Source organism: Suricata suricatta, chromosome 10 (assembly GCF_006229205.1).
Source record: "Suricata suricatta isolate VVHF042 chromosome 10, meerkat_22Aug2017_6uvM2_HiC, whole genome shotgun sequence".
Taxonomy (NCBI): domain Eukaryota; kingdom Metazoa; phylum Chordata; class Mammalia; order Carnivora; family Herpestidae; genus Suricata; species Suricata suricatta.
Window position 1 is genome coordinate 38852178 of NC_043709.1, and position 25867 is coordinate 38878044.

A 25867-nucleotide genomic window follows, 5' to 3' on the forward strand; every position below is an offset into this window, starting at 1 on the left:
TTAAAAGAACTTCAAAAGTGTGATATATCTTCATTTAGGTAGTTTCTGTCATGGGTGGGTTTAGACAAGATGCTAGAGATGTCATTAGAATTTAAAAGATGAATAATTGAACCCGAGATAGATGTCTCCCATCTCTGAGATTCTATGCTTTCATGATAATAGAAGAAAGGGGTTAATTCTAAATAGCTCGAAAGGTGACGATGGAGAGGGAAACAGAAGGGCATTCAAGGTGGAGGAAGCCTTGGAAGCAAAAGCATAGAAACTTCCCAACAAACATATAGGTGAGAGGCTAATAGTAACGCAGGAGCTATTATTATTACATGCTAACCCTGCAGCAAGGTGAAAAATAAAACTGCCTAACTGTCACTCAAAGCAAGGTGACAATGAGTCTCAGCAGGTTATGAGATGCCTTGCAAGGACAATGATCAAGAGTAAATAAAGTTGCCTCCAAAGATGTATTTTTCTTACAGAAGTTATATTCTGATTCACTCTCTTGAGTGGAGCAGTTTCTACTATAGGTATCATACATGCAGGGAACTACACACAAACTACAGTTTACTTTGGTGATAGGTCCTGCTACTTTGCATCTAATAATGTAACGGCAGTTCTCTTAAATCTGTTTGTTATATGGGATTTTTTACAGCAATATTTCTAAATATTTTATATATTAACTCATTTTAATAGGTAGGAAAGATAAAGAGAACACAGGTATTGCAAATGCTGAATGGTAGTAATAATCCCTTGCTGATCATTTAGAAGAGAGAATGATAAAATTGAAAACAAATGATGACCAAAGCAAAATACAGGACAATGGCACCCATATTCAAGTTAAAAAATTCCATTTGATGTATTTTATAAATTTAATGGTAAAGTCTTTAATTATAATTATTTTAATTATAATTATTTTAATAGTATCCACTGTTTTGCCTAATATGTTGTCATGCATGAGAAGGTTTTCCTTCATAAGTCTCAATGGGTAAAAATGTTGAAAATTAGAGTAGAAACAGTAAGATCAATTTGAAATTTACTGCTATTGTCTCTGATAATGTAAGGCATGTGTTCCAGGAAAACTGATGAGGAAGCAGAGTCTATCAAGTGTTATATTCTCACCAGTGTTGGTATACATTAAATTGGTCCCTCATAAAACCTAGGTATTAGGGATCCATTTCACAGTTGAGAAAATTGAGGTTAAATAACTATCAAGGTCAGACATAGTAAGTGGTGAGGGTTTTTTCCCCCAAATATTAATGGAACAGATGGATTTAATCAGAATAATATAAATGAGAAAATAATGGGGTAAGGATTCAATTACTCAAGTTAATATCAGGTATTCAAAAGAATGGTAGAAGACATAAGATATTTAGCAAACTGCATTCCAGGTGGTTTGGGTTTTTTGCATAAAATTAGGGTTTATATCATATTCTTAGGACTCCATAAAAAACCTTTTCAATCCATTTTTTGAAGTTAAATTTTTTAGCTCCCTGTTATGTTTTATAATTACAATTCAAAGTAAGTATAGGTATACTATCCTTTGCCATTATGAGGCAAAGAAGTCTCATCACTGTGTAGGTGTGTATACGTAGCAACAAAAACTTTGTGTCTGATAGGAATTCATTAGACCATATGGAACCAAACCAAAATGGTTTTTCATTGCTAAAGGTTTATTCTGTGTAGCAGAAAGAGGTATAAGAGAAGAGAAATAGCCTTTGTTTTTCTAATAGCACTGAAAAGGTTGAAATGTACAAACTAGTGAAGAATTTGGAAAACTGGTGGGTCCTTTATTAGAAAAAAAATGTTTAAGCAAAAAGAAAAACAATATTGAGGCTACTTTTTATGTAACTTAATAGAACGGAAATCTATTTGTAAGAGCATTGGCTCTATCAAATTATAACTGGTTCATTTAGACTTCTTTACTGCTTTTATCACTCTTCCCAGTGTTTTCTGGGACATTTACACAAATGATTCTATGATTCATACAAATGATGCTAAGCACAAAGTGACCCAGTGGTTATATTATCAGTTTTTTCATTGCACTTATCCAGAAATGTTCACAGGGAATTCTCATATTCATTTAAAGGACAGTTTTAGCTTTAAAATGGTTTTAATTTTGATCACTTTTAAAGAAGTGATCTTAGAGTCATAAACTTATGTTCTTTTTTCTTTTTATTTATATGTATGTTTTTCTACAAAAGTATGAGATATTTCATTAAGGGTTTTAAAAAACATTTTAAACAAAAACTAATGAGCTGTTCTACTGATTTTTAAGAAATCTGAGAAAACTCCACAGGCTTGATGTCAGGGGTTCTGGGATCACTACTGCCTGTGCCCATGATGAGTCAGGAGACATTTTTGTTTGTTTGTTTGAGTGAAATGACCCCTCTGTGCCTCTGGACCTAGACCATAGTAAAGTAGCAACAATAGTACCTATGTCAAGTTGTTGTCAGAGTAATAACATCTGGGAAGTATCTGGTGAATAGTAAGCCATCAAACAAATAAAAGGTACTGTTGAGGTGTCTTTGTCTTGTCTTTAAGTGAGCAATTTTTATGGAGAGATTCAAGGACTCCTGTGAGGGTAGGTAGGGGAAGCAACACGATGCAATTGGGTTTAGAATATTTTACCCAAGTTGGAAAAGTGGTATTTTCCTGCTGCCGAAGATGACATGGCGGAAGGGGAGAGCAGAGGTGACTGACTGCCAGCATCCTGAAGCCCTCCAGTGGAATGGGAGCGCAGCCACTCTTTGCCCTCTTCTTGGTTGGCCTGCCGAGATGACGGGGTGTATCTGCAAAACAGCACAGCTAAGACACTTAAGCATATCTACAAGGGCAAGGCAATACCAGGACAAGAAAACAATTGAGAGGAGCTTACTATTCAGAATGAACAACATTCTCCAACAGATTGAATCTAATTATGATTGCTTAGTTCTTCCAGATGATCTGACACCATCTGTTTGCATCTCACAGGGAAAAAGAAATAAAGGATTTTGAAAGGAGAATTATGCTTCTGTGAGATATGTAGTTGAAAATCATAAGCAATGAGCAGCCAGCCAAGTTAATTGAGAAGGACTTAAAAGCACAGTGCTTGGAAGGATGTGAAGAAGATGAAGCACGGACTAAATATGGTAGACAGTGGTAGGCCCGAAGCCAAGAGAACTGAAGTGATGGTTACAGAAAGGCACAGGAAATGAAACACAAATTGACAGAACTTTTTGGAATAAAAAAGAAAAAAACAGTAAAATAAACATTTATTTTTTTAAAATGCCACTTGACATCCTGTCTAGATTATTTATTAAAAAAGGAAACAATGGGCTCATTTTAGTGGAAAATAAATTTCTGAAACAAAACCTTCAAATGGAATAATTAATTATAAGCTGTTTACTATTACTCAGGGACTGGAAAGAAAAAAAAAGATAACAGGGAAAGACCTATTTGGCCAATGCTCATTTTCACCAGAGTAAGAAAATTCTTAGCATCAAAGAATCGTCAACTCATTGTGTTCATATGTGTTATACTTCTATTCGTAGTTCATTTTATATCTTCTCCTCAGATAAAAGTGCACAATAAAGGATGGCCATGGGTTAAATTTTCATTTTAGTTTTTATGATGAACTGAATGATTATTTTGAGGTTATTATGTAACACTGGAGTAATTCATAACTAAACTGACCAGCACTCCTGAAAAACAGAAAATAAAACTCTTGAGTTTCTACCAAAAGGATTCTTTAAAAATTCATAACTTAATTACAGTATTTGTCTTCTGATGATGAAAATATATTTTCTTTGATTCAAATTAGAGCATCCTTCAAACTTTCAACATTAACTGGCCACATCTGTAGACTATATGGGTTGAGGTTTGCAAGCATATGCCTCCAAGATGCAAAATTGGGGGAGTTAATTTTTTAAACTTATAGAAGTTAAGTTCTGAAATCTACCAAAAGTTGCTGCCCCCCAAATAAGATATTTACATTGGATTTAATTTACTGAGTCTTGAGCTCTATAGGTATCGCTAACCTGATGCTTATCTCACCAAGTCCTCAGGCCAGAGAAAACACCAGGATTTAAAGTGATGCCATCCTCAATGGCAGATACTTCATGGCAAACAAAGAGGGAAAGAGGGAGAGAGACAGCACACAAAGTTTACATAACAACAATGAAAGGCAGCAATTGTGCTGAGAGAAATATATACCTTAGTCCCTTTTTGGGTAGTGTATTTCTGTCAAGCTGCATGCTGTTAAAACAAAGAAAACCCCTAAGGACATAATGTAAACAAAAACCTCAAAAATTACACATCCAACAAAAATGGTTCACTAAACCACACAAAATAAAATTTCTGTAACACACATTTAACGTTTAACTTATTGGAAAAGGCCAAACAAAGGTGACCAGATGTCTGCTGTTGTAACACATTCAATGCCAATTTAGTGACAGGATTATGAGCAGGTAGATTAAATGATAATTAACATTATTCCCCAGTAGATTCTATTTACTTCCTCCTATGGTAATTTTTGCTTCCCTGCACAACTGACTAAACTTTCACTGCGATTTCAAATGCAGGAGTCATGTGTGGAAGTCGGATAGATCTGCTCTCACTAAGTTACAGTGACCACTTCTAATGGACAGAGTGGCAAAACACCATTCAATGTTTACTTTTAGTATTCAGATTATTTTTATGAAAAACAAAGGCTGAGTAATTCCATTTGCATATAAGAGAAGAAAAATAACATACAATAAATATCTGCTTGAAATGTCATGTTTTGGGCACCATTTATTTAAATATTGAATGAAATTATGCCACCTTTTGGAAATTATAAATTAGGTATTTCAAAGGCTTTATGTTGTATCAGTCTCTATTGTAAAGAATTCTCAATTGGTCATAGAAAGGGGTGAAAGGAAGTGTCTGGAGAAAATGAGAAATGGCCTCTCTAAAAATAGAAGAGCATGTCCACAGCTGAGCGGGACAAGTCTAGGGATTTCTGTTATAGCATCTGGCATGTGGATAACCAAAGAATAAACTTAATTTGAATTTGAAGAATAATAGCTCTCTTCCAGTAGAACCTCTGATGATCAAAATTAAATACATAGTATATGCATGATGGGGATGATATAACACAAATGCAAACACATCAACTGAAAAGTCAATCACTCAAAATCAAAGCTAAAATGTTTTCTTCTATGGGTACTCCATTATTTAGCAATGCAGTAGAAAGCCACCAAAGGCGTTGTTTGACTTTATTTATAGGGAATGTTCACATAAGGTAATTACTCAATTGTGTAGAGGCCAGTTCTAGTGTATATTTTGACTATAGAAGGTTTTTGAATAGCATGCACAGGCAAACAAAAAGGAATTGTATTGAACAAATGCGAAAAACCTGTAAATATGAACTAAGGTTGTGCGAAAGCATTAATATGGTTACAAGCCATTTTAAAGATGACCTTTTTCATGTGTGCAAATTTATTAAAGCTTAACATCACAGAGGAAATTGAAAATAGGCATTGTTTGCCAATATTATCAATTGTATAAAATGTATAGGTTTCTATCACACAGAGAATTTAATGAAACAAAAAACCTCAGAAAAATGCATTTATATTTACCAGTAGAAGTTAAAACTTCAAGTAGAAACATCTGTTTGAGTGTGGATAGGACTGGTTTTATAATGTAGACCCTACCCACGTATCCCAAAAGGTCACAAACTCTGTTTGCAGAGCCAGCAGGCAGCGGGGTGGAGGGAAGTGGGGACTTCAGCCAGTGTCTGAGCAGGTCGGCTACTGTTGATTTAAAGGCAATAGATGCTGGGCAGAATTCTTCAGACAGGTTGTTCCATCTGATATGTAACAAGCCAGCAATTTGTAAAGGTGGTTACAACTGTAAATTATATTTTAAATGTGTCTTTATTTTTGAGAGACACAGGGAGAGCACGAGCAGGGGAGGGGCACAGAGAGAGGGGGACAGAGGATCCAAAGCAGGCTCTGTGCTGAGCCCAATGTGGGCTCTCATGAACTGTGAGATCACCACCTGCACCCAAGTTGGATGCTCAACCGACTGAGCCACCCAGGTGCCCCAAAATTATGTTTAAAGTTGGGTTACATTACAAAAAACAAACTAAACAAAATTATTGTGAACTGCTTGTGGCTCCAAGGCCATCAATGGTCTGGGGCAGCTGGATGGAAAATTACTGGAGTTTTGTGTTATTATTTATTATTTTATGATATTTTAATGAAGCGGAATTTAAGCAAAGAAACAACGGATTCAGTAACATTGAGATATGAATATATCAATAAAATATTTGAAATTGTAGATAAACAGGTAAGCCATGAACTTATATACATCTCTATCATATTACTCTGATTCCTTTGTTTTAAATATTTATACTTTTGCACACTTTCTCTCAGGTGGCTCTTTGGTTTCCTAAGTGTTTCCAATATTCTGCTGCCTGCTTAATTTGAATTAAGCTAGGATCTCTGATAGGATCTAATTTTCTCTTCAATAGATCATAAACTTTCTTGAATGCACTTTAAAGGATTAGAATAAATTGCTACTGCCTGCAGTTTTATTCCCAAGAAAGGAAAAGTACAACCTGTCATATCAAAAGCTATTTGGATCCAGTAATTTACTAGGAGATATGAATTGGCTTTTATATCACAGAGTAAACCAATGAAAGTATTTTATTTTTCAAATTTATTATTCATCAATACATTTCACTAAAAATCAAGGGCAAAATATACATTTATTTAAAATTAGTCTATTTCGGGCTCCTGGCATCTCAGTTGAGCGTCTGACTTCGGCTCAGGTCATGATCTCACAGTTTATGGATTCGAGCCCCACATCAAGCTCTGTGCTGACAGTTCAGAGCCTGGAGCCTGCTTCAGATTCTGTGTCTCCCTCTCTCTCTGCTCCTCCCCCGCTCATGCTCTGCCTCTCTCTCTCTCTCAAAAATACTTTAAAAAATACATTAAAAAAACTTTTAATAAAATTAGTCTATTTAAGATTTATTTTAGAAAAAGTGTTTACCTGGATACTTTTAATATTGGAATACTTCCACATTTGTAAAACTGGTCTATTTCAAAAACTGAACAAGAACAGTAATAAAAAATTTGCTTAAGGAAAATAAGTAACTGCATATTTGCCAGTGTATTTTTTAAGTGAAAACGTATATTGGCTAATGCTAAAATATATATCAAAGTAAATTATTAACATTGCATTTATATCTATAAAACTCAGTGTTATTTTCTGGTTTGATCTGAGAGTTACTTGGTTACAAATAGTTAACTTGACTATTTTTAATATCCCAAATGCCAAGAAACAGGTTGATGGCTAAATGGTCAACTTGTTGCAGCCATATTTATGATTTAAAAAACATCAGTATTTTGGAGGGTGATTTGCATTAATAAAAAATGACCCATTTGCAGTGTGCTTAGTTTTGGTTCTAAAAGTGTAATTTGGATTCCTCCAATCAAAGATAGAAACTATAGGCTGTAAACAGATTTTCAATATACAGGAAAATCTTGGATCTTGAGTAACTTATTTTGTGAGCATGCTGCAAGATTAACAAACCTTTCTAATACATTTTAACTTGATAATTAGGTGATGTCTTGCAATCTTGCATTACGAGTACTACTTGGTGCCAAATGTCACATGATTACAACTGAGCCAATGGTTCTTGAAATTCAATTTGATATATGAGTGCTTTGGATTATAAGCATATTTCCAGAATAAATTATACTCACAAAGCAAGCTTTTACTGTAATTTGATTTGCTTGTTAAAAGTTTTGAATATGACATATGAGGATGTCCATTCACTTGAAAGTAAAGAAACTCAAACCTAAGATGCTGTACAAAGCCTAACTTCTGAGACAGAAAACTAAATGAAACAGTACAAAAAGCAATGTTTTTGTGTATGCAGCTGCTTTTATATATACTATCTATCAAGACAAAACTAGAAGGCCTACAGTTTAATCTTTGTTACCCAGCTCCTTGTCTTGTGTCTCTTGGGCCAGTTATTTATTTATGAAGAAAAATGTTATTTTGTAATTAGCAGCCCACCATAGGAACTATAAAGCATAAATATTTCAGTTCTAAAATTCTTTGATCAGGGGGATGTCTTATGGGCATGGCTGTCCATGTGCCGCTAGGGGGCTGGGTTTAGAGTGGGATGGAAGGAGCCATGTTTAGCATTTTACAGTTGCAAGAGAAACAGAAGAGCAATGGGAAATCTTGAATTAAGGGACATCCAGTGCAATGTGGTAAGAGTCTAGGTAAGAGCCTTAGTTGAGGTTTTAAAAAAATTATTCTGGGAGTAGGGCTGGAAGTTTGGAAAAGAGGTGATGTGTCAACACGAGTGACAGACTGAACAAAAGGTTAGGAAACTATCTGGGACATTTTGAGCAGCTAGCAGTGCTTTCCCCGATACCATAATGACATGTGGCCAAGACCAGATCTGAAAGTTGTAGGTGTGGCAAGGAACAAATCACCTTAAGTCAATCTGGGAAAGAGTGGTCATTTCAGGGCATTTTCCTGGGGAGTAAGAGTCAGTACCAAAATGTCTGAGAAAGGATTTTTGGGGTGAGAGATTCTAAAGACATTTTGGTCAACAGAGACACTTTCCGGAAAGTATTCTAGGTAAGGACTGTCTCCTTATGCTCTTCATTTTAAGCTTAAAAATATCCCATTAAACCAACGGGAAACACCTTGTGATTTATTCTCAAGGGGCTTATTAAAAATATCACTTATTTTCTCTAAGAATTCTTATCTGACAATTGATGTTTTTTCCAACTTAGCTAGAATTCCCCAGTGATCTATCTGCTATTTCCCCACAGAAGTGCTAATAAAACAAACAACGTATTGCCCAGAGCATGATTGTCGAATCCATTTAAATTCAGTCTTTAAAATATTCAAATTATCATAAGGAGCTATGCTGTCTTGGCCAAATTGTTAACATGCCATGAGAGGACATCATCTAATGCATAAGTACATGCTTTGAATTTTATTCAAATTGCCTGTTTGGTATATATACCAAATGTATGCATTCATATTAAGAAACTTAATTATACAATTATCTTATCCTTAATGGCTTTCCCCCCTTCTATGTACATGGTAATATGAGCAGACAAAAGGCCTATTAATCTTATAACCCTTGACTTTTATGTTCCTTTGCGGAGTGGCACTCCCAGGGACATCAAGGGAATTTAGTGGGGGAGGAGGGTAGGCGCAGCGTAGGGAGGAGGTGGTGGAGACTTCATCGATGCCTCTAGGAAAGCTCACCTTTCTGAGAGAGTAGATCTCACACTACCCGTTCTCATGAGCAGGCTTTGCACCTCGTGAGCGCCTGTGGCCAGTCCAGACAGGGAGCCGTGGTGGCTGAGGGGGAGGTCAATAGACTCAGAGCTCGTATGGAGGCTAGTCATGGACTGGTAACTCGGAGTGTCCTTGCTGCCAGCAGAGGAACTGCTCAGATTGGCAGCCCACACGAGACCACCTGATGTGAAAGAGTGAACCGACGCTGGGCTGGAAGCCAACGAGTGACTTAAGCTTATAACATCTGTAGTTAAGTCTGAGGGTTTATTGAAGAGAGGGCTGCTGCTGCCACTCAGCCCACCAGCACTGCCCATGCTGCCCGTACCAGACGACGGTGACTCCAGACTGCCTTGCCGCGCTAAAGTGGTACTAGGACTGGGCATGACTGAGGAGGATTTCACACCCTCAGTATTAGGTGCAGGGGCAGATTTGCCACCTGCCTTGGCACCAAACAACCTAAAAGAAAAACAAATAACAACTTCAGTTGTTCCAAGAAACGGATATCCACATTTAATATTTCGGGTTACAGAACACAGAGTCAAGCGTGCTTTGGTATTGCGAGCGACCAAGCACTTCCTGTCTCTGTGTTATTAGAACGTTATAAACTTGAACTTCTTAATCTTGTGCCAAAAAAAATCTCTCATATCACCATAAGGGTAAGTTGGTACTGGGCGGCCACCCACGTGGTGGGGGGAAATGGGCAAAACAAAAGGAGGTCAAACATGAAAATCCCTGGCTTTCACAGTTTAAGTGATGATGAGACTCTTTCAAGAAAGAGAGTTTGAGCACATTTACTGGTACCTATTGACAGAACCATTATAATGAAACAACTTCTACGCATTCGGTATGTAAAACTTAAAATATTTTCTTTTTTCTTTCTTTTTCTCATTGTAACATTTTATTCAAAATCTAAAAGAAATGCTTAAGGCAAGGTTTAGTAGGTTATGTTACATGGCTGGTGGCCTGAGTGGCTGTCAGAGAGCAGTTGGTTAGAAACAGTATTGGACACTGTTGGCAACCTGTTGGTTTGTGTATGTTTTCCTCAAGAAAGACCAAAGGGTTTTATGTCAGTTGCCAGTGCTATTCAAATACATATTTTTAATAGAGATTTGAAACAGTTGGTGCTAACTTAGATGTTGGAGTTTAATTCAGAAAACATTTTAGTTTTGTAAATGAAGCAGATGATATAATCGAATTTATGTAAATATGGAAATAAAGTGATATGAAGTAATGGTGTAATGATTACTAACTAATTAAGTTGCAATGAAATCCATATTTCCTACAGTGAAATATTTTATGACGAATATGAGAAATTGTTTCATAGGTAATGGGCCACTGGAGGGCACTGTTGCTTTTATTTAAGAACAGAAATAATTACTCCCACTCTAAGTCATTATTCTTTCTGATAAGAATCAACATTTCAAAAAGCCAGTTTTCAGAATTAATATTTCTACTGAGGAATATAACCCTAAGGTTTTCAAACAATCATGTAACTGAGATTACTTGAAATGTAAAAGTAAATGTTTCAAGAGCCTTTACTTCCCAGTTATCAAGTTGTTGGTTTGATCATCATAATAAAAAGAAACATTAAACATACTTAACACATAATGGGGTATAAGTCATATTCTATCATTTCATAGATGAGGAAACAGACCCAGAGAGGTCTAATAATTTGTCCCAAGTCCTTAACCACATGTATTTTCCTGCCACTTCAAATACATTAGTATTTAAAAATAATCTCACAGCAGAATTATGCATATTTAATATCAAAGACAGTCCCTGTATAGAAACTAAGTTATGCTGCTCATCAGAGTCATATCAAGGAAAGTGGATGAAGCTGGGAAATCTGGCCCATCCTTTAGGTGTTACCCTATATGAAACATCCAAATATTTTCGAATTCTGTCCATGATATCATGCCTTGATTTTCATTTATCTGTCAAGATATGGTACTGCATCAATCTGTCCAATGCGGTCTTTTACAAGAAAAACAATTTCATCTACGTTCATGATCATTGACTCATTAAGAGCCAGCAAGATAATAAACACTGGAAATGAATACCAATAGTCATAAAGACCTACTTTGTTTTATTTGTAATTGTGGAAAGGAGTGATGGAAATCTATGGAAATTTTACAAGCGATCACTTTATTTTATCACCACCCCTAGGTATTGCCATCTGCTTTTAAGTTTCTTATAAATGCTGTCGATGTTGATAATATTAAATGATAATGGAACTGGGAAGCTTGAGCATTTCTCAAAACAAATACCATTTTAATTTTTTTGTTTTGACAGGTATTTATAAGATTCTAGGATTAAACATACCTTACAATATATATGTAGGGTATATATACTTAGGATGTAGGATTTTGGACACACAGATATTTTATATGTCTATATATACAGTTCATACGTATCCTGCGATACAGCATATTCTATTTTCCCGGCGTTAGTTTCCACATTCTTACCTTCGAAACGTAGGAGAGGCAATGTCAGGATACTTGGATCCTGGCTGCCGGAGCCCTTGCGTCCCGCAGGCACTGGCAGAGGTGGGACTGGATTTGGGGGACCCTGACAAAGAAACGCTCTCTGAATCTGAGACTGCTACTTTTTCCTTTTCCTTGTCTGTCTGGTTGACAGTGACAGGACTGGAGCGCCCTGACCCGATCTTAGTAGGTTCTCTGAGCTTCGAGGTGGTGGCACCAGCCGACTTGCTGCTGACATTGGAATCAATACTGCTGGTGCTGGACCTGTGGCCGCCTCGGCCGGGGATGCCACTCGTGCTGGATTTGGAAGGGCGGGGCAGGCTGCGGTACTGCAGGGACGTCTTGGAGCTCACGTGCAGCACGCCGTCGTCCTGGTTCTGTGAGCCGTCAAGACTGGTTTTCCTCCCGGCACTGGACTTCCCACCGATGGCAGCGGACTTGGGAATTTTACCGAGTGTAGCCGATCCGCTTGTAATTGTGGCTCCACTGCTTGTGATCATAGCAGATGACCCCACGCCGCTTGACTTCTTAAATCCGAAAGAGCCAGGAGCAGCTGATCTTCCAATGCCCGAAGGGGGCTTTTTCCCTTCATCTCCACTGCTTTTTCCTGCATCTGAAGGAGACCTCTGTAGAGACGATCCTTTGAGAGGAGTTTTGCCTTTCTCAGAAGCTTTGGTATCATCGGTTTTCCCTAATTAATGAGAAATATACAAATATACATGCCTGCACACTTCAATTCCATAATAATCTTTCTTTAAATGATGTGCAAAAATGGGAGTACATCGGTATGTTATTTCAGTTCCTACATATCGATGTAGATCTAAATAGGCATGCACTTTAATATACTGAGAGGACTAAAAGCTATAAAAATATGGCTCTCAGAGGAAATGTGATGAGTGATGAAGGAGATAAAATGAAAGTTCATATTTTTGCAATTTATTATTGTCTTCTATCTCACAATTCTCTTACTTTATTAGGATAGCACTTAATCTTATCCAGCTAAGTGCCAGAAAAAGAATTCACTTGAATATATATAAGGTGATTATATTTAGAGCACCCTGGTACATCACTAATTCAGGTGGAATTATTTAAAATTAGGCACCATTTCATTTTTATTTTTAACTTTATTTATTTTGAGAGAGAGAAAGAGAAAGAAAGAGAACACGAACAGGGATGAGACAAAGAGAAAGGGAGAGAGAGACTTCCAACCAGGCTCTGTACTGCCAGGACAGAGCCCGACATGGGGCTTGAACCCACAAACAGTGAGATCATGACCAGAGCAGACATCAAGAGTCAGATGCTTAACCAACGGAGTCACCCAGGTGCCCATAATATTAGGTACCATTTAAAAAAATAGGGAGAGAATCTTAAAAAAATATGGCACAATTTGACAGAATTCTTTCCCTCTTTTCTTTCATAAAGTCTAATTCATAAATGATGTTTCAAATCTCCAGAATTCCAACCCATTAGATTAGTGTGACTCCTTTTGCCTCTCAGTGGTGGTAGTGAAAATCAGAGGTATGCTTACCATGAATATTCCCAATGTTCATAAGGAAGTCAGAAAGAATGCAACCTTATTTTTATTAGGCAGACTTCTCTTATTTGCACATGAACAGAAATTGATGGTGGCAGAATAGACACCCAATAGCCCTAAATTCTGATGGTGCTCTCTAGAGAATGCCAGATTGTTATATTCATGTGGACTTCTGTGGTAAAGTATGTGAAATTTACATGGAAAAAAAACCTACACAGAGAATGATAGGATTTAATTAAAAAATAAAACTATCATTAAAGGGAACAAAGACTGAATGGAAACTATGAATTAAAGCATTTTTGCATAACAGCTGTGAAAGGACAAGCCAAGCCTACCAGGGGTCTTGAGTGCACTTGTTCCAGCTTTCTGCCTAGAGGACGCTCCTCCTTGGGCAGACATGCCTCTTCTCCAGGAACCTGTCTGGGAGATGGACAGGGAGGCTTTCTGCCCTGTCTTCTCTGAGTCGTCAGCAGGTCCCGAGGAAACAGCCTTCCACTTGCCACCGCCATCCCCATGGCTCTCCAGGTCCTCTTCTGTTTTCTTCAGCTCCTCGGTAGCACCCCATGTCTCATCTGTTGTAGAACGTTTCTCTGAATCTGTCTTCAGCTATGAGGAAAATATTACAAAGAACCTTTGTGCAGAAAAGTCTATAAAGTGTGAATAGGCACTGTAATGTACTTTCAGATAACTGGTTAAAAAAAAAGCAGCACTGTTTTATATTTCAGAAGAATCCCAAAGACTCCTATTTTTATCTCTGTCTTCTTAATTTAAGTTTCATTAATTTTAGTCACACAATTCTCACTGGCACATATTAGAGAAAGTTGGAATAAATATGTGCAGAAACCCCCAATTAAATACTCCAGAGAGGAAGAAATTTTCTATGTCAAATTTAACAAGGAAAAGTAAGACAAGATAAAACTTAATTATCTAATATCCATTCTTGATTTACCATTCTCAAGAGATGTAGTAATTCATTTCAGAGATCAATACAAAATTAATCAAGAACTATTTAAAGTTAGACTATTAAAATACTTTTAGAGTTAAAAAATATCAATATTATAAAAACAGATATGATAAAATAAGTCTTTCTGGGTTGGCCTATGATCAACAGAAAAAATATATATACACAAGCTGCTTCAGTTTGTGCACATTATTTCACATTAAGAGGTCATGCTATATATTTGTTTAAACTTTATTTTAGAGAAAGAGTGAGAGAGCATGTGGATGGGGAAAAAGCCAGAAGGAGAGAAAGAGAGATGGAGAGAGAAATCTTAAGCAGATTCCATGCCCAGCACGCAACCTGACATGGGACTCGATCTCACTACTGTGAGATCCTGACCTGAGCCAAAATCAAGGGTTGGAGGCTTAATCAACTGAGCCACACAGGTGCCCCCATGCTACATCTTAATCTAATTTAAATAGTTTTGGGGGGAAACCTGGCAGAAGCACTAGAAAGAGAAAGAAGGCAATTCTCACCTGAGTGTTCTTCCTGGAAGGGACAGTGATGTTAGAGTAAGAGCTGACTGAGGATGTAGTATTCAAGTCGTCTGTGCTGATATTATCGAGGGTGTCACTGAGGCCACTGCTCACAGAGCTGCTGTCATCCCAGCTAAAGGCAAGACACACAGCAGCAATGAACTAAACAAAGGACGCACAGGCAAGTCACCGATATTTCCATAGAACACTTATCATGTTTTGGAAGGATCATCCTCATTTCTTTAATCTCATGATGAAAAATTATTGAATTTCCATTTTTGGACTATCATGTTAAGTAAGAGTTGAACCTTATCTAATATGTGCAAAGAATCAAGGCAGATCCAGGCCCCAGGGGAGTGTCTATAGAATGAACGCAAACACTGCTACAAATACAGCATGGTATTAAAAAGAAGAAAATTACCAATGACTTTTTTTTTCCTGGAAAAAGCAACATTGCATATAAGAATTCATTCTTTGTTCTGAAAATTAAAAAAAAAACCTGTGCTTTAGTTAGGAATCAAAGTCATTCTTCATTCTTTCTCCTACCTTAGTAACTACTTCTAATGATTCACTAACTTTCTAACATTGAGTTTCATTTCTAGCATATCATCACTCCTGCCATACCTCACAATTTCTGGCCTGGACCATAAACACTAACCTCTTATCTGGCTTTCCTGCCTTTGGTCTTTCTCAACACAACTTCATTGCTAAATTTGGGTCAATGATCAAAATGAACAAAAATTCACATCTGGCCGTGTCACTCCTCTTCTTCAGAGACTTCTCTTTACCAAACCCATAGATTCCAAAATAGAATGCACCTGCCTCACAGAACGAACAAAGCAATCTACTGGGGCGTAAGAAAAATATCTGAAATTCTGAATATATTTGTTTTTATTCTAAACAAGAAAAAAATCAAATAATTTATATTAAGATTCATGCACAGGCTAACATGTGCAACCTCATTTAGTCAATGTGTCAGATGATGCAGAAGTAACGTAGGATAAGCAGGGTAACTTGACTGAGAAGAGCAGCTCCACAGGTCCAAGGGGTGGGACATGGCTCTCTCATTACTGTCTGGTTCTCAGTCTATTTTGAGGTATTGCTGCTTACCTGTGTTCTGTTTCATCCACATGGGATACATATGTTAGATGCAGACAAAAGTTAAGTCTCATTAAATGACAAGTAGCTTTAAAAACCTTCTACAAATAAGCATTACATTAAGAGAATATCCTTTTTAAAGTTTTATTGATTGACTGATTGATTGAGAGAGAGGTTGAGCAGGGGAGGGGCAGAGAGAGGAGAAGAGAGAATTCCACGCAGGGTCCACGCTCAGTGCAGTCTCACATGGGGCTCCATCTCAAGAACCATAAGATCATGACCTGAGCTGAAATCAAAAGTTGGATGCTTAACCAACTGAGGTACCCAGGTGCCCCAAGAGAATGTCCTGAATGAAAGCATAAGCAAACCACAGAAGAACTGATACTTTTCCTACTCTGATATGTATACTTTGTGAGTCATATCATAAACTCAAAATAATAGCAATATATTGAGATCACTTATGAAACCAATAAGAAATGAACTTATCAAGAAGAAAATAAAATTTGAGTTTATAGCAAATACTGTTAATGATGATCCCAATTTAGCTGTGTATTTTGTTTGCAATATTAGCTACTGTTAGCATAAAGCATCATGATTACCAAAGATATTTATAAGTCAGATTGCTTTCAAGATCTCTATTTTAATTGAGATATAATTAACATGCAACTTTATATCACTTTTAGGTGTACAATATAATGATTTGATTTATGTATATATTGAAAAATGATTACTAAAATAGGCTTAGGTAATATCCATCACCACACTGTTACAAATGTTTTTTCTGTGATGAGAACTTCTAAGATTTATTCTCTAAGAAACTTTTATTTATTTTTGTATATATATTTTTAAAGTTTACTTATTTTCAGAAATAGAGAGAGCATGAGCAGGAAAGGGGCAAAGGGAAAGGGAGAGAGAGAGAATCGCAAGCAGGCTCTATGCTGTGAGTGCAGAGACTGACATGGAGCTCCATCTCATAAACCATGAGATAATGACCTGATCCTAATCAAGAGCCAGATGCTTAGCCAATTGAGCCACCCAGGTGTGTCCAGAATCAGCAATTCTAAAAATAGCCTCTTCCAATGTCAATCTTAGTATTGGTGGCTATAAAGTCAAACATAACAACTCTTAACGGTAATTATTACCATCACTTACATTTTACAACCATTTAAAATCTCAAATGGATACAATAACTTTGTGGTTAAAATGATATAAGTGACAGAATCCAAAACAATATATAAATATTGCAATCTATAAATAGAAAAGTCGGGGCACCTGGGTGGCTCAGTAGCTTTACCAACCAACTCTTGAATTGGGCTCAGGTCATGATCTGAACCCCAAGTCAGTCTGGGCATGAAGCCTGCTTAAGATTCTCTCTCTCCCTTAGGCTGCTTGGATGGCTCAGTTGGTTAAGCATCCGACTTCAGCTCAGGTCATGATCTCATGGATCATGAGTTGGAGCCTGTCATTGGGCTCTGTGCTGACAGCTCAGAGCCTGGAGCCTGCTTTAGATTCTGTATCTCCCTCTCTCTCTGTGTCTCCCCTGCTCATGCTCTGTTTCTTTCTTTCAAAAATAAACATAAAGGAAAAAAAACGATTCCCTCTTTCCCTCTCCTTTGGCCTCTCTCTTACACTGCCTCTCTCTCAAAAAAATTTAGTAAAATATAATATATAGTTAATAAATTAAATATCAAAGATTATTATAAGAATACAAGGAAAAAAATTCCAAATTTAGCTTAGTATAATAAAAAGACAAATGGATTCATAAAATTAAACTTTATGTTATATACCTAAAACTCATATAATTCTATATGTCAATTTTATACCTAATAAAGAAATTAAAGTCTTTCATTTGAGTCTTTCTTAGAGATTTACTGCTAGTATGTTCACTTGCTATTCTGACTTTGCTGTCTCACAGAGTTGTATGAGAAGCAAATGAATCACTTACAAACTATTTTTATAATAACTTACACTTTTCCATCTCTTCCAAGATCTCAAAGTCTGCAATCACATTTTTTGACCACAATATTCCACATTTTCAGCATGCTAAAATCCACTGATTCCTAATTTTCATATCAACTTTATAGAGCATTCCTATTACCCATTTTTACCTGCTTTTGTGTGTGTGTGTATATTTTTTTTTTTAGTTCTAGTGAGCTCTTTACCAAGTGATGCAAGATCCAAAGGTGCTGAGGCAAAAGGATCACTAAAATAATAGTTCAACCAATACTCTCTTCTAGTTCTTGCCACCCTAATAGTCTTCCATATCTGTCTTGACTTTCTATTACTTAAACGTATGTTTGACTAATATAATAATAATATGTATTTGATTATATATAATAAATTTGATTATATAAAATAAACAGTTGTTATGATTTCTAAGGGCTACTTAGAAATTCTGTTTTAACCAAAAGTCACTTTCCTGTCGATTGGAGGAAGATGGCAGCAGAGTAGCAGGACCCTAAGCTTGCCTTGATCCCTGAATACAACTAGATAACTACCAAGGCATCCTAACTACTGCAGAAAATGCCCTGAAGACTGACAGAACTCCACAACCAAAGGTAGAAAAGAGGCCCATTGATGAAGGTAAGAAGTGCAGAGACATGGGGAGAAATGTAGCCACTGTGGCGGGAAGGGAGCACAATCACAGAGAAGGGAGAGAGGCAGAGGAACACACAGGAGAGTGCATAGGGAAGACAATTTCCCATAATAATTGGCTTGGAAGGCAAGAGTGACTGAATTTCAGGAGTTCTTGCAGGGAGCAGGGATGAGAGCCAGGAGTTTTAAAGGTCAGTAGGCTTGCCTCAGGGAGAGCCCAGGAGGCATTGCACTGCTCTTGTTGAGAAAGGTGGGCAAGCAGCCTGGGACATACAGCATGGAAAGAGAAATCCAAAGAGTGCCTGGGGTTCACAGTGTAGACATTATTTGCTGTCCTTGGAGTGTGTCCCAGAGAGGCAGCCATTCATGGAGAGACCCCTCCAGGAACAAAGGAACTAGCTAAGACCACTTCCTTCCCAGCTCTTCTGCACAAGCACAGGGCCACCTGTGGAAACCAGGGCGGTACCCACACTTGCTACCTAACTTCCATACCCCAAGTCCTTCTCCCCACTCTAACTCCCTCCTTGGTGGAACCACTCCTCATAGTTACACGTGTCTCAGTTCCAGTGTGGAAGGATGCCTATCTCATAAGACTGGCTGAAACACCTTTCCATACTGTGCCTTTCAAACCTAGAGTCTTGCAGAGGCTCAGTTCTGGCACCAGTAGCAATAGGTCTCATTTCACAAACAGACCAGAGCACATCTAGTTAAAACTCACCACATTCAGGCCAGCAACCAAATGCTGCCCACAATAAACAAAGACAGCTCAGCAGGTGACTGGTCTGAAGGATAAAGTGAAGAGAACACAATAGCAGGGTGCACACAGCACACATCTGAGACACTCCCTAAAACATCAGGCCCTGGGAGACAGAGAACATCACACTGCCGGGCAATAGAGGACCTCTTCTTCATAAGGCCATTACCTTTAAGAGCAGGAGACTAGATGATTTTTCTAACACACAGAAGCAGGCACAGAGACATAGACAAAATGAGTAGACAAAGGAATTTGTCCCAAACGAAACAGAACAAAGCCATGACCAGAGATTTAAGTGAAACAGATATAAGGAACAGGCTGATAGAGAATTAAAAGTAAGGATCATAAAGATATTTGATGGACTTGAGAAAAGGAGTAGAGCGCATCAGTGAAACCATTAACACAGAAGTAAGGAATAATGCAGCAGAGATAAAGGGCTCAATAAATGAAATCAGAATGAATGATGGAATGAACAGCAGGCTGAAAGAAGCAGAAGAATGAATCAGTAACCTAGAAGAGAGTAATGGAAAGTAATCAAATGGAAATCAAATGAACAAAAGAGAGAAAAAAGAATGATGGAAAATGAGAATAGACTTAGAGAATTCAGTGACTCCAGGAAATGTAATAACATTGGTATTACGGAAGTCCCAGAAGAAGAGAAGGGGGTAGAAAATTTATTTGTAGAAGTAATAGCTGAAAATTTCCCTAATCTGGGGAAGGAAGCAGATATTCAAATCAAGGAGGCACAAAAAGAACCCACAACCAAATCAACAAAAGCAGGTCTATACCAGGAGATACTGTAATTAAAATGGCAAAATATCGTAATTAAGAAAACTCCTTAAAAGCAGAAAGAAAAAGGAAGACAGTTACCTACAAGGAAAATCTCATAAGGCTACAAGCATATTTTTCAGCAGAAACTTTCCAAGCCAGTAGTGACTGGTGTGATATATTCAAAGATGGGAAATATCTGAAGCCAAGATACTCTACCCAGCAAGGCTATAATTCAGAATAGAAGGAGAGATAAATAGTTTCCCAGACAAACAGAAACTAAAGGAGTTCATGATCAAGAAATCAGCCTTGTAAGAAATACTAAAGGGGACACTGTCGGTGGAAAGGAAAGACTAAAAGTCACAGTATAAAAGTAGGAAACAGAAAAACAATAAAAATGAATATTTCTATAAAAAAACAGTCAAGGAACTCACAAAATAAAAAGGATGCAAAATACAATGCCATGTACCCAAAACATGAGTAACACATGTATTCAAACTTAAACGGCCATTAGTTAATATAGACTGCTATATGCAGAAGATGTTACATATAAACCTAATAATAATCACAAATCAAAAACCACTAATAAATATGCAAAGGATAAAGAGAGAGAAATTCATTGCTAAAGAAAACCAACAAACCATGAAAGAGAGAAAGAAAAGAAGATCAGAGAAAATCTTTAGAAACAACCACAAACAAGCAATAAAATGTCAATAAGCATGTATCTATTAATAATCACTTTACATATAATGAACTAAATGCTCCAATCAAAAGATATAGGGTGACAGAATGGATAAAAAACAAGACCCAACTATATGCTGCCTAGAAGAGAGTCATTTTAGACCTAAAGGTACCTGCCTATTTAAAGTGAAAGGATGGAGAAACATTTAACATGCAAATGGATGTCAAAAGAAAACTATAATAGCAATACTTCTATTGGGCAAATAAGACCTTAAAAAAAGCCATAACAAGAGACAATGAAGGGCACAATATAATAGTAAAGTGGACAACCCAACAATAAGATATAACAACATAAATTCAATATTTATACACCCAACATGGAGGTACCTAAATACATAAATCAGTTAATAACAAACATAAAGAAAATAATTGATAATAATACAATAATAGTATTATAGGGGACTTTAACATCCCTCTCATATCTATGGACAGAACATCTAAAAAGAAAATCAACAAGGAAACAATGGTTTTGAATGATACACTGGATTTAACAGAAATATTCAGAACATCCCATCCTAAAATAGCAGAATACACATTCTTTTCAAGTGCACATGGAACATTCTCCAGAATATATCAAAAATTGGTCCACAAAACAAGTCTCAACAAATTCAAGAAGACTGAAACCATACCATGCATCTTTTCTGACCACAACACCATGAAACTAGAAATCGACCACAAGAAAAAATCTGGAAAGACCAAAAATACATGGAGGTTAAACAGCATGCTACGAAATAATGAATAGGGCAATCAGGAAATAAACAATGAAACAAAAAGCACATGGAAACAAGTGAAAAATGAAAACACGAGGATCTAAAACCTTTGGGGCGCAGCAAAAACAATTCTATGAGGGAATTATAACAATGCAGGCCTACCTCCTCTGGCAAGAAAAATCGCAAATAAACAACTTAATATTACACCTAAAGGAGCTGGGAAAAAAACAACCAACAAAAGCTAAAACCATTAGAGGTAAGTCAATATGAGACAGTTGAACAGAAATAAATGATACAGACTCTAAAAAATCCTCAATAAAACACATCAATGAAACTAGAAGCTGGTTCTTTGAAAAAAAAAAGTCAGTAAAATTGATAAGCCTCTAGCAAGACTTTTCAAGGAAAAAAAAGATCTAAATAAATAAAATTACAAATTAGAGAGGAGAAATAACAATCAATACTACAGAAATACAAATAATATGAGACAGTATTATGATCAACTTTATGCCAACAAATTGGACAATCTAGATGAAATGGATAAATTCCTAGGAACATATAAACTACCAAACCTGAAACATGAAAAAACAGAAAGTTTGAACAGACCAATTGCCAGGAATAAAATTGAACCAGTAATCAAAAAAGCCCCAATAAACAAAAATCAGGACCAGAGGGCTTCATAGGCAAATTCTACTCAGTGTTTGAAAGAAGAGTTAACACCTATTCTTCTCAAACTATTCCAAAAAACAGAAAAGGAAGGAAAACTTTTACATTCATTCTATGAGGTCATAATTAACCTGATAACAAAACCAGATAAAGACACCACAAAAAAAGTGAACCACAGGCCGATATTTCTTTTTTTTAACATTTATTTATTTATTTTGAGAGAAAGAGAGTGGGGGAGGGGCATAAAGAGAGGGAGAAAAAGAATCCCAAGCAGGCTCCAAGCTGTCAGCACAGAGCCTGACTTGGGGCTTGACCTCATGAACTGTGAGATCATGACCTGAGCTGATATCAAGAGTCAGATGCTTTATCAACTGAGCCACCACAGGCATAAAGGCCAATATTTCTGATGAATATAAATGCAAAAATCCTCAATAAAATACTAGCAAACTAAATCCAAGAATAAATTTTAAAAATCATTCACTGCTATCAAGAGGGATTTAGTCCTGGGCTGCAAATGTGATTCTATATTTGCAAATCAATCAATGTGATACATCACACTAGTAAGAGAATGGATAAGAACCATATGATCATTTTAATAGATGCAGAAAAAGCATTTGACAAACAATATCCATTCATGATAAAAACTCTCCACAAAGTAGGTTTAGAGGGAGCATACCTCAACATAATAAAGGCCATATATGCAAAACCCACAGTTATCATCATATAATGAGGAAAAACTAAGAGTTTTTCTCCAGAGGTCAGGAACAAGACAGGGATGTCCTCTCTCACTACTTTTATCAAACATAGTCCTGGGAGTCCTAGCCACAGCAAGCAGACAACAGAAAGAAATAAAAGGAATCCACATTGGTAAGGAAGAAGTAAAACTTGCACTATTTACAAATGACATGGTACTATATACTGGAAACCTGAAAGACTCTACCAAGAAACTGCTAGAACTGATAAACAAATTCAGTAAAGTCCAGGACACAAAATCAATGTACAGATTGGGTGCATTTCTATATACCAATGATGAAGAAGCAGAAAGAGAAATTAAGAAAACAATCCCATTTACAGCTGCACCAAAAATAATAAGACATCTAGGAACAAACCTAATGAAAGAGGTGAAAGACCTTATACTCTGAAAATTATAACAGTAAGAAAAAAATTGAAGATGACACAAAAATGGAAAGACATGCCATGCTCATGGATTGGAAGAACAAATATTGTTAAAATGTCTATACTACCCAAAGAAATATGCAGATTAATGCAATCCCTATCAAAATACTAATAGCACATTTCAAAGAACAAACAATCCTAAAATTTGTAGAGAACCACAAAAGATCTTGAATAGCCAAAGCCATTTTGAAAAAGAAAAACAAAGCTGGAGGCTTCACAATTCCAGACTTCCAGTAATATTACAAAGCTGTAGTAATCAAAACAGTAGGGTGCTGGCACATAAATAGACACATCAATAGAACAGAATAGAAAACTCAAAAACAAACCCACAATTACATGGTGAATTAATCTTCCACAAAACAAGAAAGACTATCCAATGGGAAAAAGACAGTCTTTTCAACAAATGGTACTGGGAAAATTGGACAGACAATTGCAAAACAATGAAATTGGACCACTTTCTTACACCATACACAAAAGTAAACTCAAACGGATCAAAGACCTAAATGTGAGACCTGCAACTATAAAAATTCTAGAAGAGAACACAGCAGTAACTTCTTTAATATCAGCCATAGTAACTTTTTCTAGATAGGTCCCCTGAGGCAAGGGAAATAAAATAAAAAATAAATTATGGGGACTACATGAAGATAAAAAGCTTCTGCACAGTGAAGGAAGCAATCAAAAAAACTAAAATAAAAGGCAAACTACAGAAGGAAGAAGATATTTGCAAATGACATAACCAATAAAGGGTTAGTATCCAAAATATATAAGGAACTTATAAAAGTCATTCTCAATAAAGAAATAATCTTATTTTAAAAAATGCTCAGAAGACATAAACAGACATGTCTCCAAAGAAGATATCCAGATGGAGAAGAGACATGAAAAGATGCTCATCATAACTTACCATCAGGGAAATGCAAATCAAAGCTAAAATGAGATATCACCTCACACCTATCAGAATGGCTAAAATCAACAACATGAGAAACAACAAGTGGTGGCAAGAATATGGAAAAAAAGAAACCCATGTGCACTGTTGGTGGGAATGCAACACTCTGGAGAACAGAATGGAGGTTCCTCAAAAAGTTAAAAATAGAACTACCCTACACAAACAAAATAAGTCAGTCAGAGACTGTGATATCACTCATATGTGGAATTTAAGAAACAAAACAAACGAGCAAAGGGGGAAAAGAGAGAAAGAGACCAAGAAACAGATTTTTAACTAGAGAACCAACTGATGGTTTTCATAAGGAAGATGAATAGGGGGATACATGAAACAGGTAATAAAAATTAATGAGTGCACTTGTGATGAGCACTAAGTGATGTATGGAATTGTTCAATCACTATTGTATACCTGAACCCAATGTAATTGGGTGTATGTGAATGTGTGTATGTGAATTAACTGGAATTAAAATAAAAACTTCAAAAGGAGCAGTTTTCTTCAAATTCCAGAAGCATAGCGTTATTCTCTTCTTCCTTTGGATTCCAAAATCTTCCTTCTAATACTGAAATTGCTTTTACAGAGGTCAATAAACCCATGAATTGAGTGCTTACTATGTACCCCACCCTTCTAATTACTTTATATACATTATATAATGCTCAAATAAAACCAGGAGACAGGCTTTAAAAAGATTAAGAGGTTCAGGTTGGTTAAATGACACAATGGAGCTGGGATTTGAACCCAGGAATTCTATCCTAAAGCTGATTAACATTATGCTCCCCTGCCTCTCATCTTTTTACCCCTTCTCTCTTGAAATATATAAATGATGAATCTTTACAGGCTCCATACAAGGTTCACAGACTCCTCCAAACCCTTTACCTTTTCCTCTTATTTGAGATTCTTTTGAATTTCTCAATTTTCAGAAATTAATCTTAACTCACCTTTTACATTCTTACTTGGAAGATCCCTAGTCTTCCACAACTTCAATATCACTTATATGATTATGACACTTAGATTCACATCTTTAATCAGATTTGTTCCTGACTACCAGACCAGCATGCCCAGCCTTCTACTGAACTGTTTGTCTTGGATGTCCTGTCAACATCTCAAAATCACTCTGCCTAGATTCTATCATTTCTCTTTAAAAATTTGTCTCCCTTTCAGTTATTGACATTACCCATTAATCTTTCTCCCATAAAATGTGTTATTGCTTCTCTTCTCTCATTTGGCTCCATTCTTAGTTGCCTCTAACCCTTGAAAATCCTTCCCAGATACAGGTGACACCTTTTTATGCCACCCTTTTGTTCCACATATCCACTGCCTCTGCATGTCCTTCCTTCCATGAAAGCTATTAGTAAGTATCTGCTCTTATTCATTAAGTGATGAATAAATTATAACCCCTGCTTCTTGAAGAACTCAGTGTTGACTGTTGGAGACAAAAATTTAAACAAATGATTACAATATAAAATGGTAAGTATTGTAACAGAAGTGTGTGTTAAATGTGTGGCATGACAAACCTACTATCACTTTTTTGAAGAGGTGAAGAACTCTTTCACAATAGGAATATTGAGTGATCTGATGAAATCTATGTTAATCACTGTATTGTAGCATATGTTGCTCCTGATATCCATTTTTTGTGCTTTTCTA

The 25867-nt window shown here is 36.5% G+C and overlaps 1 protein-coding gene across 1 annotated transcript in view; it reads right to left on the reverse strand.

Moving 5' to 3' along the window:
* NAV3 (neuron navigator 3) overlaps window positions 1–25867 on the reverse strand; it is an 821156-nt gene that overhangs the window by 82585 nt on the left and 712704 nt on the right. Inside the window, exons 14-19 of the mRNA XM_029954939.1 lie at window positions 14782–14914; window positions 13641–13911; window positions 11754–12462; window positions 9256–9744; window positions 4183–4224; window positions 2620–2780 (exon numbers count right to left, since the gene is read on the reverse strand). Of these exons, the coding sequence (XP_029810799.1) occupies window positions 2620–2780; window positions 4183–4224; window positions 9256–9744; window positions 11754–12462; window positions 13641–13911; window positions 14782–14914 (1805 nt within the window). The remainder of the gene's footprint in view (window positions 1–2619; window positions 2781–4182; window positions 4225–9255; window positions 9745–11753; window positions 12463–13640; window positions 13912–14781; window positions 14915–25867) is intronic.